The 19,459-nt window shown below is 33.8% G+C and overlaps 2 protein-coding genes across 2 annotated transcripts in view; one reads left to right on the top strand and one right to left on the bottom strand.

Moving 5' to 3' along the window:
- The window catches only part of LOC123308759 (hatching enzyme 1.2-like), a 45,042-nt gene extending 38,068 nt beyond the window's left edge, over positions 1-6,974 (bottom strand). The window contains exon 1 of the mRNA XM_044891575.1: positions 6,774-6,974. The gene's annotated coding sequence lies outside the window, so the exon portion shown is untranslated. The remainder of the gene's footprint in view (positions 1-6,773) is intronic.
- Positions 5,447-11,549, top strand: LOC123308754 (nucleolar protein 58-like). The gene is made up of 3 exons (XM_044891561.1): positions 5,447-5,774; positions 7,000-7,735; positions 9,118-11,549. The coding sequence occupies exons 1-3, from the start codon at positions 5,595-5,597 to the stop codon at positions 9,177-9,179; spliced, it is 978 nt and encodes a 325-aa protein (XP_044747496.1). The 5' UTR covers positions 5,447-5,594; the 3' UTR covers positions 9,180-11,549.
- The last annotated feature ends 7,910 nt before the right edge of the window (positions 11,550-19,459 follow it).

Here is a 19,459-nt window from a genome sequence, read left to right as displayed (position 1 = left end):
CGATTTTCTAGAATCTCTTTTACGATAAAATGTAATATTTGTACCTCGACAAAGTAGATTTTTTTCTTTTAATCTGGATGCAAGTAATTCAGCGGATTCCTTTGAGAGATTCAGGTCTCTTAGGCTGGAAACGCACCGGATGCAACATTTTGTTGCGAGACGTTGCGCATCATTTTGTCTCGCAACAAAATGTTGCAAGCTAAAATTTAACTATCTTTCGCTTGCAACATTTCGGTTGCAACAAATTTTTCCTAGTGTATTTCTGCAGTTTGACAGGATCACACGTATTTCGACTTTCGTGTTTTCGAGGTGAATTAATTTGTATACGTATAGAAAATGGACCAGAATATCATTATATGGCAATTTCTTCAATTACTGGAACCTGAAAAGAAGATTTGGATATATCCTTTAAACAAAAAAAGAAACATACTGGGATTCATTGGAGAGCTCAGGAATGATCCAGAGAAATTTTATAACTATTGCCAAATGAACATCGAAACTTTCGACCATCTTTTGAGTTTAATCAAAGAAAAAATTCGCAAGCAAGATACGAATTATTATTATTATTCATATTATACTTATTATTCATTATTATCGTTATTTCGGAGAGTTTGGAAGTCATGAAGACTATTGAGAAATGTCCTATAGTATATAACATTACTAGCAAGCTAAGAGGGTTTTACCTCCTTGAGCCAGTAAAACCCGTTATCTTGCGTGTATTGTTTTATATTTTATTTGTTTCTCATTTGTAAAAAGGTTAGATAAATTCCAAAAAAATATCAATAATTTGTCTCAAATGTCGTAAGCTATGAAAGCCTTGCTATGAACTTGTCTGTTTATTTTTCTTTACATTTGTTTTGGCGAAAGCGAAAATGAATGTACCAAAAGAAATTATTCAGGCAGCCAGCAGTGTAGCTTCAAGTTTATTACCTGCAAAATCAGCTTCAAGGTACGAGCAAGAATACGACGACTTCAAAAAGTGGCAAAACAAAAATAGTGTGATTGGGGTAACTGAATATGTTTTGTTGGTCTACTTGAATCAACTATCAGCTAGATTCAGCCCTAATACTTTATGGGCAAAATGGTCTATGCTGAAAAGCTGCTTGGAAATGTAAGAAAATGTCCCTGTTCGAAGGTTTGTTTTCCTTAAAAAATTTATTGAAAAATATGACGTTTCGTTGTCATTTGCAGATTTCAAAAGGTAATAGCGTTTCTGAAACGAAAAAATGAGCGTTATACGCCAAAAAAGGCCAAGGTATTAAGTAAAGAAGAGGCTGAACAATTTCTTTTACATGCTCCTGATGACCAGTGGTTGCTGGCGAAAATTGTAACAATATTTGGGATTTTTGGATGTTGTCGATGTGACGAAATTCTCTCCTTAAACATAAATGATGTAGAAGATATGGGAAAATACGTTATTGTGACATTGCGGCAAACAAAAAATTTAACAACAAGATTCACCATAACCGATGATGGCTGCAGCTTCAAGCCCTGCATGTTATACAGAAAATATGTAAATCTTCGGCCTCCTGGGACAGAAAGCCTAAGTTTTTTTTTGACCTACCGACATGGAATGTGCATTTCCCTTAATGCTGGCCAGCACACTATTGGTGGTGTCCCAAAGCAAATAGCGAAATATTTAGGTTTAAAAGACCCAGAGTTATACACCGGCCACTCCATAAAGTAAGTCAATGGGTGTGTTCTGTGGGCCACTCTTTTCGCAGAACTGGAGCTACTATGGTTGCGGATTCGGGTGGAGATATTTTAGCACTAAAGCGTGCAGGAGGGTGGAAGAGCACCGAAATTGCGATGATTCGGTCAACAAAAAAATCGAAATGTCTAGCAAATTATTTGGAAGTAAGGAGAGTACAAATGTTCTGCAGTCCTCGAGTTCAGCAGTTTCTGAGTCAACAGATGGTTCATCATCATCAGTATCAACTCTTTCATCATCCAAAATCTGTGTAACTGGAAATAACAATTGTACCATGATTTTCAACATATATGACGATAAAACAAAAATTTCTAATGTAAATAATACTACTAACTTGTGAAAATTTTGCAAGTTAACTGTCAGTTTTACAAGTTAGTGACTTGATAAAATAAACTTTCTTGATTAATATTGTGTTTTGGGAAACTGACGATTACAAATAAGAAACAAATAAAAACATTAACTGCACTGAATAGTACAGGTATAAATTTTCTTGCATTGGTGACGCAATGAGATACAGTATGCCTCATAATGTAAAAGCAAAAAGTGACCTAAATCAACTATTGACTAAAGTATAGTTTGTATTATTTCTACTCATCATCTGGACAACAGAACTTTGATCTAGTGAATTTCAATCCTCTAGTATGTTGCAAGGTGAATGTTGCAACCTCTTCGGCAGGGCTGCTTCGCCTTTTTGTTGCGAAACGTCTCGCAACGTTGCAAGCAGTGACTTTCTTCCCATTTCATTCTGAAGGGAACGAGAAGCTTGCAACATCTTGAAACAAAATATTGCATTCGATCAGTTCGAACCTTCGGTAGAGCACCTACTAAATTTGATGCGAAACACCTCGCAACATCTCGCAACGTTTCGCAACGTTTCGAACCCGTGTTGCAAGCGGTGCGTGCCGTCCCATTTGATTCTGAAGAAAATGCGGAGCTTGCAACATCTCGCAACATCCCGCAACGTCTCGCAACAAAATGTTGCATCCGGTGCGTTTCCAGCCTTATAAGATCGTTTAGTTCTTCTTGATTGAAACACTGCGGAGTTGCTAAATCTGCTTCAAAATCGCTGTCGTTTTCTGATTGAATTCTTTTAACTTCGTCAGACGTTGATGTTTCTGTATCATCTTCTGTCAGTTCGGGTAGACTGCTGAATGATGGAACGGGTATTTCTTCCGAATGCACTACAGGCCTTCTTGCAGAATCTACATCAGGATATGTCCATTTGTGTCTATTGTTTCTATTTATGCCTTTAATATTAACGAGACAAAAATAGCAGTCGTCATGATGGTTTCGCGGTTCTCTCCAAACCATTGGTACACCAAACTTTAGGCACTTTCTCTTTCCAGTTGTCCACTGTCGCAAATGTTCAACACATGTTTTACATATCAAATGTGGGGCCCAAGATTTATCTTGATCTCCTAAATGCACCCCAAAATAGGCAAGATAAGCTCTTTTCACAAAGTCAGAAATCGTTTTTCTGCTCTCTTTCAAAGTGTATTCACCAGCACACACATAACAAAAAACATCGGGATGATTTACACAGGTACGTCTGCTTGTGGATGCCATTTTTTCAGTTTAGTGTCTACAAAACGACCAAAATTTACACAAAATGATAGCACAACTTTACTTGGGAAAACTCAGTAATATACTAAATCAAGTACAGCCAAGCAGGTATAGAAGGATCGGGTCATAGGCAATTACAGGTATAAAAGTAATTAAGAGCATTGTATTGAGTAGTTCCTAGTATAGGAACATTGGGTCAGGGACAATTCCAGGTATCCATTGGGCTAATTAGATTCTGGGAAATTTCTATTTTGACGATTAAGTACATATTTATCTCTTTATTTGTTGTCCTTTATCAGAAAAAAATATACCATTTAACCTGTAACGTGTATCTCAGAAACTAGAGCTGATAGAAAAAATCTGGTGGCATTTTTGGAATCAGCACATTAAAAACATCTGAAATCAGATGTTAGATTTCCGGCACCAAATTTTTTTTTTCATTTTGTTGGCCTGTGTGTGTTATATACCCAATAAAGAATCAGTGAAGAAGAACCTGCAATTTTCAAGTAACGCAAGTAACACAAAGATGATTTATTTCTGAAAGGATGCAAGAATACCGTTTCATGTTAGTTTCACAGTTACGTGACATAATGAGGTTTATATTTCCAAGAAAATAGATATACATATTTTTATAATATAAGACTACCCTTACAAAAAATGAGCGGCTGTAGGTAGAGACAAAAGATTATAGAGTTAGATTAGGTTAGCTCTATAATCTTTGGGCATTGAACTCTAAAAGAAGTTTTTTAGAGTTCAATGTCTTTGGGTAGATAGTCTAGACTCTAGAGAGTAGCAAAATGACGAAGATGCCGCGGCAATCTCCGATTGGTATCACACATATATCGGTATCGGCAGGCACGGCACGCATCGGTCGGAATTTAATTCTCGTTCCTCAATTCTCAAAAGTACAAATCTGGGTTAGCTGGTAACTGAAGTTAGGTACATAGGTCAATACTATGGTATAAGCAGATATATCTCTGGGTATAAGGCGCCTATGCTTCGGTTATTCGCCTTTCGCTTGGCATTTTTCGTGGACAAAGACGTGCGGCGGTTTCCAAAGAAACAGATAATTCCCAAATCTCTAAATCAGCTGATTTTTTCCTCTTGACTCTCCCACTCGGTGCTTACGAAATTAGTAGTTTAAAATATCAATATCGATAATTTTTCCATTTCCGACATCCGTAATTTGTACTCTATGACGTATTCGATGCCAACAGAACGATCGTGGTCTTCTAGTGGAACGCCCATAGGTACGTTTCAGAGATATATCTCTGATACTTTTTGAGAGTTGTGTATATTAGAGAGTTGAAGTGCAGCCATGAACGTAAACGTTAACGTTATAATTGACATCTACGCATGCTCATTCGTCCGTTTTTAACGTTAACGTTAGCGTCAGCTTTACGGCCTACGTAAACTAGCGGTCTCCCACGTATACCTGAAACATCGACGTACGTTAACCGAACGTTAAACGAGTAGCACCGATAACTTGCGAATGGCCGAATTTTGATTGTTAAATGCAATTCTCGATAACCTCAAACTGTCATTGTTTACATTTCCTGTGTATTTTCTCATAATGAACGAAAATTATAGGAAATCAGCAGTGATTTGAAAGTTATCAAAAGGATTAAGTTAAATTACTTTGTTATCAGATTATATTCAGTACATAAGAAAATGGCTGAATCTACACTGCAATTCTCATGTCTCTAACACTTGAACATTTCATTGATAATAAAATACTTCCAAGCTGAAAATTCTCTTTATTAGGCATATAAATCATTAGAATATCAATATTCCAAATGTTATTCCAGCTGTCGAAGCTCAATATTAGATAAAAGAGAGTTCACGCGAAACGAAAGCAAAATCAAATTGATAGGTTATGTTTAACGTCTGACGTTTCATGATGGCAGCACTTCAACTCAAATTTCATCACAACACGTAAACGTTATATCTGACGTTATTTCTCACGTTAACGTTTACGTTCAGGCTAACGTTCTGTGCGCACTTCAACTCTCTATTATTGTTGTGTGGTTGTGATCGCCTAGTGTAACGCACCCTATCACGGTCTATCTATCTACGATCACGGTGTTAAATTATTTTGACTTTTGACAGCAACGAGTATCTGCGATGTGCGCAATGCGCATTCATAGATCATTTGTTGCGCAAATACGTGGAGGGAAATGAAGGAATTGAACATATGTATTGTGTTTACGTCATAGCCGCGTCACCACAGTTTAACTCTATTCTGTATTGTTGTTAGTTGTTGGTCATTTGTATTTTGCATTTTATCTTTCGGTTGGGTATTGTAGAAAGAGTTGTAATAATGGAATTGGTGCGAGATTTGGTCCAAAATCAAATGATGTACATACCAGTACTTCTTGTGATTTTCCTGGCTATCTTAGTATTCGTCTTCGGCTTCCAAACGGCGAAGGAACCCCCTTTTGTCAATCTCACGAATGAAGAAAGAAAACAACAAAACAGGAAAAGAAAATTGAAAGAAAAGGTAACCTGCAACAATTAAAAAAGGTGTTATGTGAAGATATACTACATTTCAATCGGAATCTCTGGTTCAATATTGATTGAAATATTTCAACCAATTCATATTCCCCTTGTTGTAAGATCAATTGAACATAATAATATAATTCAATCCATACTTGGAGGGTGCGTTATACAGTGATCCATGATATCCAACATTCTTAATCTTTGTACAACATACTAAAACTATTCATTAATAGCTAATAAAGAAGATGTCATATTTATATATTGTAGGGTAATTGACGTTTTTGAGCATAATTAAATGGCATCTAGTTTTAATAATGAATTATTTCACGGCAGTACTTGAAGGTTTCCACCTTGCAATGCATTATTTTTTGTATTAAATTTGGTGTCAGCTATTTCTGAAAAATTCATCAAACTGTTCATTTTGTCTATCAAAGTATATGGCATAGTGAAATCCCTCTTCTAGAGTGGTAAATTTTATAGATTGAGTTTCATCCAAAGTTCATTAAATCTTAATTTCATAAGATTATAATGGGAAAACAGATGGAATTACTGAACCTGGAATAACAACTTTCTCCTCTCTGTATTGAACAATTTTGTTTGATGAAATAATCATAAGTCTTCCAAATATTGTTTCAACTATAACATGGAACAGTTCTTTGATTATAGATTCCTGATGAGTTTATGCAGAGATCCTAAAAGCTAAGGCCTAAGAAAAAACGATTTCATTGGTAGATGGTGCTCACCTGATCGTCATCTGCCAATTAAAATAGTTCTAAGGAACATTAAGTCCTTTCAATGCATAAAAAGTGTAGCACTTTTCTACACTTGATTTTTAGTATTCGTTTGCTGATTGAATTTACACCAGTGTAGAGGAGGTGTAGTTTATCTACATCTCCTTTTGACTATGCGTACACTTCCTCTACACTGGTGTAAATCAAATCGAGTGAAGAAAAGTGCTACACTTTTTATGCAAACAAAAGGACCTATTGCGTTAACCCACCATAATTTTTTGAATACTGGAGTAGCTGTCAGTTTATAGTTCATTGAAGCTGCTGCTGCCCCATGGATTAGTGAAAATTTGTTTGGGACTGCTTTGTAGTCCAACATTTCTGTAACAAATATTCTCTTTTGTTGAATAATCTGTATCAAACTCGAATATAAGATTATTTTACCTTTGACTACATTTCTAATTGTCAGTTGGTTCATTTATTCTGTATGTTTTATAGAAACCAACATCAAATGGCAATGCTGGCGGTGGACAATCAAAAGGAGAAAAGTCGCCACAAAAAGAATCCAAGCAGTCACCTCAGAAAGAAAATAATGAAGTGAAGCAAAAAGATAAGAAACTAGAAGTAAATAACAAAGTTGCTGAAAAAAACAGAAAAAATGAAACAATTAAAGGTAAAGTAACGGAGGAAGTGAAATCCAAAAAAATAATGAAGAAAATATTGAATGAAAAACCTGCAGATTTTGATGAAGGCGATTGGGAAACTGTGCCTGCCAAAGGTGACAAAAAGAAAAAACAAGAAACTCCAACCAAAAAAGAAAAGAAGAGCAAGAAAGCTGACAAACCTGCAGAAATGGAAAAAATTGAGAAAGACTCCGTTAATAAGGAAATTCAAACAGAAACTGAAAAAGAAGTGAGTGTAGAAAAAGTTGTTGAAGAAGTGAAGAAGAATGAGGATCCTATTCCCGAACCAGTACCACTTATCGAAGAAAAAAAGGAGAAAAAGAAAGAAAAGAAAACAAAGAAGGAGAAAGATATTCCTAAAGAGTCAATGTCACTAGGAGAGGAAATTGCGGAAGCAATTAAATTAATGTCTGAAAATCAAGAAACTGAAAATAAAGTAACTGTAGCGGAGCCTTCTCCTGTTGAAGAGAAAAAAGGAAAGAAGCAAGGTGCTAAAACTGCTGCTGCTGTTACTGAAGTATCTGGAAATGTTGCATTTGATGAATTAGGAGGTGAGTTCTTCAGTTTTTAGATGAATATCACTTAGAAGTGTTTTTCAGAAGGTCAAAATAAAGCATTTTAACAAAAATCATTACGCAAAAGTTTCAAAATGACTAAAGTTGAAAAAAAAATTAAAAATGACTAATGAATTAGATCCTGATACGAACCTAGATCATTTGTTATCAGAATTATCGCAAACCAATGGGAAAAAACTTATATCGTGATGACTGACCCAACCATATGGTTTTGTTTAGAATATTGGCCTGCTCGATTTTTACATGGGAATGAAAATTGAAACTTGGGATTGCCGACTTTTTCTCATTATTTAGTAACTCTAACCATTTCATGAAATGGCTCATTTCGATCCCAACTGACAGAAAATGACTAAGGACACAAGTGTAAAAAAATAGAATATTATTTCAAAATCTCACCAATAACATTCTTCTAAATGTTTTTTACACTGTAAACTCTTCACAATTTCATTCTTATTCGAACCCTCCAACAACAATTTTCCACAGTAAAAATGGGGTGAAATAGGGCCACAATAATAGCACCTTGTCAACATAAGCACTCTATTGAGAGTTGAGAGACATTGTAGAAATTTGATACAGTTCATTGGAACTGTAACAAATTTCTACAATGTTTTCACTCCAAATCACATGATCCAAAAATGTTTCAAGTGACCTGATGCAACTAATCAGATGACTTGGATGTACTGAATCATTCATTGTCAAGCCATATGTTTTCTTTCGTTTTTCGATGTCGGAGTCACCTTCCACAGTCCCGTACTTGAAATTCAATAAAATTTTGTCGAACTTCTAGGGGTTCTTGGATATTTTATATAGACAATTTTTTGTTAAAATACTTATTTTGATGAGTTCTACCTTCTGTCAAAAAAAATCCTCACCTATGAAAACACCCTGTTTATACGTCAGTCGCCAGTTCAACAAAACTGACAAAAGTAATGTTGGTACCAATCACAGATACCACCAATTCTTATCGATAGCGAAGAATATTGTTTTTAGCCTCGGTATTTATGAAAATCATTTCATTATGCTTTTTAAGGCAAATCGGTCCGTGAAGGTGGATATCCTAGCCTGCTAGTAATGTATAATGTAGGGTTATTGAGTCGTGTTTCATAGTTCATGAAAAACGCCCTCGGAAAACTATTCAAAATATCTTGATATATTAAAAACGAATAGTGAGATTTGAGATTTTTATTCTCTTCTCAACCAGATGTGCTCTCACCAATTTTTTATTTCTCTAACCTTAGTCTTCATCATCAACTCTTTGACTCATTGACAAAATTAAAATCTTTTTCTTCATGAATAATCTCAGCAATAACAATATTAACAATAGACTTGAGTAAGTTATAATGATAATTTCTTTGCAGATTCCTGGACTGAAGCGAAGGTTCAAAAAAAAAGTAAAAAAAAAGCCAGAAAGGATAACTAGGAATAGTACAATTCCGCGGCATTCCTTTTGCCAATTTTGTGATTTCCATGTGCTACGAGATGTTTGATCTCAATACCTACGAAAGACTTAGAAGCCATTCTAGAAACAGAAGATTCATGACCTTTTATATTGCAGTTCGCAGGAAGCTTCAGTGCTTATAGTTTTAGTGAAATTGTAAGGTTAAACATTTTTGTATACTAAGATAATAATCATGGAAGAACCTGCCTTGGGTGACCATATCTTTTGGTCTATCTCAATTTTCTAATCATAAATACTTGAAATGAAAACACCAATAAATTATTGGTATAAGCTAAATGTGAAGAAGTAACCATTACAGTGAAAAGTGTCGAGTGAACATACTTTGTAGTTAAAAATGCTGATTACATTATATTGGAGAAGCATTTTGTGAATTTTTCAACAAACGTTTCTTTCATTTCAGATAATGTAGGTATCTAAATTTTAGTGCTATTATTTTTTATTCTAACTTAAATAATTTAATTGTGGTTTACAAAATTTTCACTTTCATACATTCCCATTTTGTGTTTTTTCAATAGTAGTATATTATATAATGTCCAAATGGAATTGATATTTTCTCAATACATGTTTCAAAAAATATAGTTCATAAATTTTTATTTTCGTTTTCTGTTTGTTAATCTTAGTACTGTTACTTCTATTGTTTTAGTTTTTTTTGTTATTCAGCTTGTATATTCTTCGATTAAAATTTTAAAAAGCTGAATTTTTTCAAAGTGAGTTTCCTTCTAGTAGTGTTTAAAATCGTTCTTTTAATCTTAAAGATGTACCGAATTCAACTTTATGCTGGAGTATTATATTACAAAGATTTGATGTAAATGAAAAAAAAATTGATCAGGAGAACTATTCAGAAGCATTCAACCATTGATGTCAAATCAATAGCATATATATTTTAAACATTTCGACATTTATAAAGTTTGTGGGCCAGGAAACAATAATGCAAGGTGATCATATTTTTTCTTAAAACTTGAAATCCTTGAAGACTAATAACAATAAGTGATAAGTCAGGATATCATCGAAAAAAAAATCATAAACACTGTAGTAAGTGTATAACGATATACTTAAGAATTAGATAAGCATTTTGTAAATGTAATTAAATTTTCAAGGGCTTGAATATATTTTTAGTATAAAAACAATGATTTTTGCATAGAACTATCATAAAGTTTTCTGATACTATACATAAGATTTGGAATGTATGTGCCAAGACTTTTAGATGTTATCAAAATAATGTATCACTTAATCAATGAAATCAATGGCCTTATGACTGTGCGGTTTGTTGCAAATATTCATATTTTTAATAATAAATTTCTACGAGGTAGGAATAATTGCTGTTTGATGTCTTCCACATCTTCGGTTGTACCTTAGTTCATTTAAGGTCTGATTATTAGTATAATCAAATAAATCGGTTTTCTACTTGACAATGACAATTTTAATGTTTGATCAGCCACTATTGGCATATCGATCTTGTCAAAACTGAATGTTTTCAAATAAAATTGTTTCATCCATTGGTTTGAACAGAAAAATTTCAAAGAAGAAAAGACTCAATGAATAAATTACTTTTACTGATTGAATGTGAAGAAGCACATAAAAATATTTGGCGAAACTACAATTTTTGTAAATATAAATTTGGCATGAGTTCGGAACAAATGGGTCTGTTTTAGAATAAATTCTTGAATATATGTTGTTGCGAAGAATATAAAATATGTATTCACATTCCTTGCAATTATAATTTGCCTGAATGCTGAAATCTGCAAAAGTATTCTTGTAAATTAAACATGATGTATTTCACACACATATAATTCAAACTTTTTGGTCAAAGTTCAGTTTCAGAGTTGTCAATTAGTATTACTTTTATTTAAGATTGGTTATAGATGGACCATGCAGCATACACTCAGATGTAGTAGCATTGATTTTTTAATGATGAAGGTTTTCTGGCATGTTTTAACCTAAAAAAGTTGAATAGTAGTGTAATTTATTTGAAATTTCTGCTCAGTTGCATTAGTGTACCTTTGGCAGTACACTAAAAAATCTGTAGTTCAGAATATATGTATATAGATGAATTTGTGGCAAATTTTCAGTACTTTTGTATTGATTTCGCTAAAAAATGTATTTATTGTAAGCGAAAAACTCGCAGGGTTTTTATTCACCAAAATACATTAATATAATATGGTATTTTTTAGGATGAATGGTAATAAGGACTTTAGTAGTTCATTTTAATATTTTTGAAGTGATGCTAATATTTTGTACATAATTATTCTTTATGGCTTGAGTTGTGAATTTCTTTGTCATTTGTGGAATGTTTTTTTGGGGACCATTGTGAAAATATATTTTAAAAACTCATTCAATTTTTTTATTCATATCTCTTTACTCCGATGTAAAATATCAAGTATGTAGTATATATTTCCAATGCATAAATTTGTTTGACGATTTATTATTTCCCATGCATTGTAAGCAATCTTTATAATTATTTTAAAATGGTTTCATAAAATTCTGCGTTGTCTGGATGTTAAATTTTCGCATTTCCGCCATAAAGCTGTTTTTTGAAAGCGTCCGCGTTCAACCATTTTCCCGCACGCATTTAAAATCGCAAAGAGTCACATTCCCAAACGGTGCGGGAATTTTTTATACTTCTTGAGATTTGCTATCGAAATGAGTCGACAAGATATTTGTACATATGTATCATTCAATGAGAAGTCTGAAGAAGAATATTCTCTGAGAATTTCATCTCGATACACGACACGATACAGGATACAGGTAGAAATTCGGTAAATTCCTATGATTTCTTCTTCAAAGGTGAAATTAACACTAAAGTCCCGTAGGGAACAGATTCTGACTAATAAAATATAAATTATATTCGACAGCAAATCTGAAGTATTGAAAGTGTAGATTTGAGACCTTTATCATTAGATTCTTCAGTTGATTGTCAATCAACTGAAGAATCTGAAATATATTTTCTGAAAGTGTCACTTCGATACATGACCGTCATCTAGTGGAAATAAGGAATATTACAATTTCTGCTGTGAAATTTATGCTCAAGTTCCCCTAGAAAAGAGGTTAACTTTCGATGAGAAATCTGAGTAAGAATATCCTCTGAAAGCTTCATCTTAATATACAGGGTGTGGCGTAATGAATGGATAATATGGAGCCTGCGGGTAGAGGACTCTATGGCGGTTCAGAAAAATATATTTTATTGGAGATTTTCGAAAATTCAAGAGAATTACACTCTTCGCCACTCGTTTTGCAGGCAAGACTTCAAATGAAGGAATTTTTTCAAACTGTATTTTGTATAGTATTCCTGGATAGATGATCTATCGAATGTAATTCATTATTTTTGAGGCGCATGAATAGTTCTTCATAAAAAAAGATCTAACTCAACTTTTCCGTTTTGCTTATTTTTTTTTCATAAGTTCAACCTACCGTGGTGTAAAAAATAATATGGTTACTTGAGAGCCAATGCAAGAAAAAACATGCCCGTTTCATTGAGATTCCGAAATCGTATAACTCTCTGTATTTTCAGCATTTGATACAAAATGAATTCCTATTACAATCAATTGAGGCCTAGTTTAATGTGAAAACTGTTTCTGAAATTTTTAGCAGCTAAAATGAGAAATGCAAGCAAAATAAAGCAATGATCTATAAGAAGGTATAGAGCATGTACTGAAGCTCATGGTGGCCTCTTAGAGCATCTTTTGCGAAATTTAATTCAATGAAACGATACTCATTTTCAAATTGTTGATATGCATTAAAGCTATGATTCATTAGCAAGTGTAGACTATAGAGCATGTATCAGAACTCATGGTGGCCAATTTAAACATTATTTGTGAAACTTTATTCAATGAAACGATATTTCAAAATTAGTTTCTCTCGTTTTCTTTTATTATTGAACCCCAACGTTGTGAAATCAATATTTTCAAATTAATTTCAAGTTATGAATTAAATTTCAGCATTTTTGTAACAAAGATCTTGACTCAATGTAATAGAAATTAATTTTTTCTTAACTATTAAAGTGCTAAAATTCACTTCTTTACTTGAAATTCGCTTAAAAACTATTAACTTTATAACTAAAGGGCTTAATAATTAAAGAATACGAGAAAAAAAAACTTTTAAAATATCGTTCAATTGAATTGAGTTTTACAATAAGTATTCAAAGTGGGCATCAGGAGCTCTACTAGATGCTTTACAACTTCTTATGAATAATTGCTTTATTCTGCTTGCAAGTCTCATTTCAGTTGCCTAAAATTAAAGAAAAAGGCTTACATCAAACTCTGCATTCACTCATTGTAATAGAAATTTATTTTGTATTTAATGCTGGAAATAGAGTGAGTTATACCATTTCAGAATCTCAGATAAACAGGCATGTTTTCTCTTGCTTTGGCACTCAGGTAACCATATTATTTTTTTACACCACGCTGGGTTGAACTTAGGAAAAAAATAAGCGAAGCAGAAAATTTGAGTTACATCTTTTTTATGAAAAACTATTTATGCACCCCAAAAATAATAATTTACATTCGATAGCGTATCTATCCAGGAATACTATCCAAAAAACAGTTTGAAAAAATTCCTTCATTTGGAGTCTTGCCTGATAAACGAGTAGCGAAGGGTGTGATTTTCTTGAATTTTCGAAAATCTTCAATATCTCGAAAACCATTGGACTTTTACTGAACATAAAATATATTTTTCCGAACTGCTATGCGGTCCTCTACCCGCAGGCACCATATTATCCATTCATTACGCCACACCCTGTATATTGCAGTTCTATTGAAAATGACCTCCAGCATGTTTTGAACGATTCTCCCACCCTTCCTTCCCACCCAGCAACTTCTTGGTCTCGCTTTAGGGATGCTGGCAGCCAGTTGGAATCCACGATGGTTGTTCTCAAGCAGAATTCCTTCCTTCTACACTGCAGTGCTTGCAGTCTGAAGGTCATATGGTATCCTTCGATAATGTGTCTTCCCTGCACGATGTTCGACAATAAAATTATATTCCTGCAGCCTCTCCTCTACCCATCTCGCAACTTGACCCCTCTGGATTCTTGATTCGTAGCAGCCACTTCAGAGTGGCACGATCTGCCCTCAGATGAAATTCGCGGTCATACAGATATTTATAGAAGTGTTCCAGGGACTTAACTGCAACGAGAAGCTCTCTACTTTTGACGCAATAGTTACGTTCGTGCTTTGATATCACCTTGCTGCAATATTCTAAAACTTTTTCTTGGCCATTTTGAATTTAGGATAATATGCCTCCAATTGCTCGTGCCTGTGTCCAATATGAACTTTCCACTGTCCTGGGGCCTTGGGGGTAACTTAGGATAGGTGCCATTGTTAGAGCTTGCTTCAGTCGATAGAAAGCATCCTCGCATTCTATATCCCATTTGAAGTCCCTCCGTCAGTCTCCTTAAAGGCTTCGCGATATTGGCAAATCTAAGGTAGAAATTTCTTTACTACGTGCACAACCACAAGAAGCTTTTTACTCGGTGCTTGTCTTGCGGTATCCAGCTTCAGATAGTATAGTATAAAATAGAATAGATACTACATGCCAATAAATGTATTGTGAGTTTAGCGTCCTGAAAGAAGGACACGAGTACTATTAATAATGAAAATGGACTAGTAGGAAATCTAAATTGAGAAGTGAACTGCATGGAACGTGACGCCACACGCCATCAATCGAAAGAGTAGTGGGTAGACCGGTTTCTGGCTTATTTGCCGTCATCAGTATATACCCCATAACTCAAATCGATGATAACGACCAAAATGAAATGCAGAACTTATATGCAATGCCAGAAATAACATCTGAGATATAACAAAACAGATGTGACATCTGGCGGAGAAATGTCTAGATTTCTTACCAACAGTTCCTTCAAAAAATATATCTCTATACATACATTCCTTTTTCCCTCGATGTTTCGCAATGACTCGGTTTTGAGTCTTATGCAATATCTCGGGAAGTGGAAAACGCCCGATATTGCGTTCATCACCAAGAAAGAATAATAAATGTAAGTTTAGCGTCTCTCAATTGGTATGATCTTCCCATTATATTTTGTACTCTTATTGATATATTCTCGTATTCGTTCATCTTGCTCACTTGCAGATTAGTTCTCAAGCGAAACCAACGATTAGTGGTTCCCTCATTAGTACTCTCATTTTGTTCCTCTCATAATTAATAAATTGTATCTCCTTTTTTTTTCTGATGGGCGTTCTAACCGTACTTACTTGTAAGGAGTTCGTCTATGTAAATGTTGTAATATTGATGAATATTTACACTCTTCAAGCCCAACGTTATTTTATTAATTATTGTATTCTTGCTCTTCTCATATTTAAATTATGATATTCTGGCTCTGCTCATATTTTGAATTATAATATTATTGCTCGACTTACATTTAATGTATTGATTTTATCGATGACCAGACTTAGACAATTTAGTTTTCACCTCTTGGCCCATATCATTATTACAACACAGCCTTCTCAATAAAATTCATTATTATAAACATCTGTTTTTCAGATGGGGTAAAGAGGCTCTCGCAATCAATTATCAATGATTGCTTTGTCACTGTAAACGTTGTGCTGATTTTGAATTTATCGAACTTTCTCGAAGTCTAAGTTTGACCTCAAGTGACTTCTCATTTGAACTACTCATCTTGAGTATCTCTGTTTTAAGTTGAATAATGTCTCTCTGTTATTTTGTTAGTATTTGTATTTATTTCTGTATTAGCTTCATGCAGGTTACTTATTCATGTTATGATTGTGAACGATATACAATAAATGTTTTTACACTACTCAATTATCTGGTAACATTCCACTACTTAAATTTTTGCAAAATCTGAACACCCCCTATTTTCAACACACTATGTTCCAAAATATAGGAAAAATACCCATAGTCCCAAAAAAGTTTGCTTTTGTAGTAGTAATGATAAGAATGTTTTTTGTGAGTTTTCGCCAAAAAAAATATTAAACTGTTCTTTTGTTTTATGAATATGGCAAGTAACTGAGAATTTAACAGACACACAGTTTCTATACTACAAATGCCACCTATACCCTTTCCTATGTGATAAATTTTTAGTAAAATAATCCTGCACACTCAGAAGATCAATTAGAGCGTTTTCTTGAAGACATGGAGATGGACTTCGAACAATGTTAACAGGGCCAATACAACAAATTTATGATGGGGATCTACATTTAGGACTCAGCAGTGAAGGAAAATACTTATAAACATGGAAGAAAAAGTAGAAAGGCCCACTTTTTGATATTTTTTCAACTGTTTTCCAGAATAATATGATCGTCAAAAATTTTACATTAATATATTTCTTTCGATTAATGTGTAATTGAAAATTTTAAATTTTAACTGAAGATTTTTGGCAATAAGTCAATCGGAATTTCATACCCCCTTATCAAAGACAGAATTTGTGTAATGATTTTTTTATATAGTTGTGTCAAGCTACTGATTTTATTTTTTGATACTTCACGAGTTAGTCAACATTTTTTTTATCACTGAAGCTAATGGGGGATTTTCGAATAGTCTTCCCACATTTGAATATTGGGAACTAGGGTATAAATCGGGTTGTCATTTTAATTCCACTTGAAAGGATTTGAACTTTTGAAGTATAGGGATTTGAAGGTAGAGAAAGTGGATATCGGTTTATTTTATTGCTGCTGCGAGAATAATGTCTGTCTCGTACCTTCACAAGGTAGATATTATTGTAGGTAGGTAGGTATAGGTATTCAAATCTGAAACCCATCTCAACTAAAAATTAATGTTTTAAAAATGCCAAACAACGTTTACAAAACTATTTTTATGAAATATCAATGTCGCTATAAACATTCCAACAACGTTTATAAAACGCCTATAAACCCAAAAAAGGCGCACAGTTTTATGGAAAACAGTTGCGTGTAGGGATATCTGCAATTATATCTATCTATCTATATCCTTACACCATAAAAAATTCCTTTGATTTATTTTTTCATCAATAATTTTGAATGAGAAGAGGGTGCTAATCTCGGTAGATGTTCTAAATCGTTTTGGTGACTTAAGTTATAGTTGCCGCTCTGGATCGAAAATGAGAAAAGATTTCCGCAAATTCTAAAATTCCGAAAGACCTATTTCCTATTTTTAGAGATTATAAGATTTATACTGCGCAACAATTATTTTTCATTAAAATTCCTAGATTAGGGAAGACTCTTCTCTAGTCGAAAGCCCGTTTGCAACAGCCGATAATTCTCTGGAGAATTCTCTACAAAATTCTCGCAAGAAAACGGCCGAGATTATTTTGTATGCAACGGTAAATAATTCACGGCGCATGAATTTTCGAGTAAATTCTCTAGAGAATTCTCGGCTGTTGCAAACGGGCTTAAGAGAAAATTGGTTTCAAGTCTACATATTCGGCTGTGCTTGTGAGATGGGCTCCAAAATTAGTTCCATATTAGCTCTATACGTTATGGATCATGTATTGGATGTTTGCATTTCTAAGCTGAAATATATATTTCAGCTTAGAAATCATCTATATAGATGATCTAATTCTAACTATAGCTAAAGATGAAGTTGATAATATGATAGGGCAATTTAACCACTATAACACCCATATCCAATAAATCATAGAAATGGAAGATGACAAAAACTATATAGTTTGTAGAAGCACTATCATCAAATTTTGGCAAGGAGGATTGGCTCTTCTTTTTACCACTGAACTTTAAGTTCGAGGATGTTAAATAATCCTGCTTGTACTGTCTGCAAAGTACATTGTTTTGCTGCTCACAAGTTTTTCTTTCAAATCTTTCAACTTTGAAGAGTCAGATATTCTATTTATAAGAATATCTAAAAATTCTGACTTTTTATTGGCTTATTACTTAGAATCCTTAGTGACGTCAGGCATCTGGTCCATAAGTGAAATCCGGGCCATTGGAGACAGGTTTTCTCGTTCTCGAAGGATCAATGACTTCTATATTTTCCTTTCGTGGATTTTTCTACTCCTTTTGAAAAATTTTTCATCCTAGAGGACATCTTCAAGTGTGTAAGTGCTAGGCACGACCAGCAGCCTGGGAACCGTATATGAAATCGACCTCTAAAATTCACGGTTTCACCTCCGGTGCATTTAGCAACAAGAGCCATATACCTCAGAAATTTAATATATCATGAAATGTCGAAATTCTGTGTTTTTTATTCATATGTAGGTAATGTAATATTTTTTAATTTTGCTTTGTTATTGGTCAAAGTATTTGTGATTCGAATATAATGTTTATTCTAAGTTTCTGCTCTTATTACCATAACGCAGACGGTGGAAAATTCACTGCCTCATTTATGCAGGGTGTTTCATTGGTAAATGAACATACGGTAACCTGAGCTAGAGCTACCCTAGGTGAGTCCAAAAAACCCATATTTCTCATAACTTTTGAACCAACCGGTATAGTCGGTTGATATTTGGAATATATGATTCACTTACACAAAAACAGATTTTCTTAGAACGATTTTTAAACAAAATAAGCAAAGAAAACATTTCTCACTTGGCTTTCTCTGGAGTTTCCTTTGAGCAAAATGACGTGCGGGACAATGAAATCTACTGAATCTCATCGAAAATTTTCTGTTCTTTTCAAATATCTCCATCAAATCCAAAAATTTTGATAGAGTGTTGAATCCCAGCTTGGAAGATGTCCCATATTTTTCAAATACGGACCTGGAATTTTTTAGAAATTTAAATGTGAGTCTATCGACCTGTGTAAATGATATCATATATTCCAAATATCAATCGACTATTCTGGTTGGTTCAAAAGTTATGAGAAATTGAAATTTTAGGTGAATACATGAAGCACCCCACCCTGTATCTCGTTTATGGAATTGATTAGACCTATCATATATGGGTTTTTTGCACTCGCCTAGGGAAGCTCTAGCTCATGTTACTGAATGCACTTTGAATTTTCGCATTTTACATAATGCTGTAGACAAAATACCGACATCCTGAACGTTATTTTCAGAAGGATGTTATAAATCTAATCTGGATGAAATTTTCTATGAGAATCGAGTACACTTTTGAAAAAAATTACCCCTCATAAAAAGCTTGCCCACTTCGTTATTTGTTAAAGTGTTTGGGATTTGAATATAAAAGTTTATTCTTTATTTCTGTTCTCATTACCATATTCCATTATCGCAGATGTGAAAAATTCATTGCTTCATTGATATCTTCAATACTTACCAAAGTTAGCTGAGAGTATGGATAAACGTTGAATTTTCGCTTTTTTTATAAATGCTGTAGTCTAAATACCTAC

This window comes from Coccinella septempunctata, chromosome 1 (assembly GCF_907165205.1).
Source record: "Coccinella septempunctata chromosome 1, icCocSept1.1, whole genome shotgun sequence".
Lineage (NCBI taxonomy): Eukaryota > Metazoa > Arthropoda > Insecta > Coleoptera > Coccinellidae > Coccinella > Coccinella septempunctata.
Note: the sequence above shows the minus strand (reverse complement) of the source record. Positions and strands in the feature narration are given on the sequence as shown.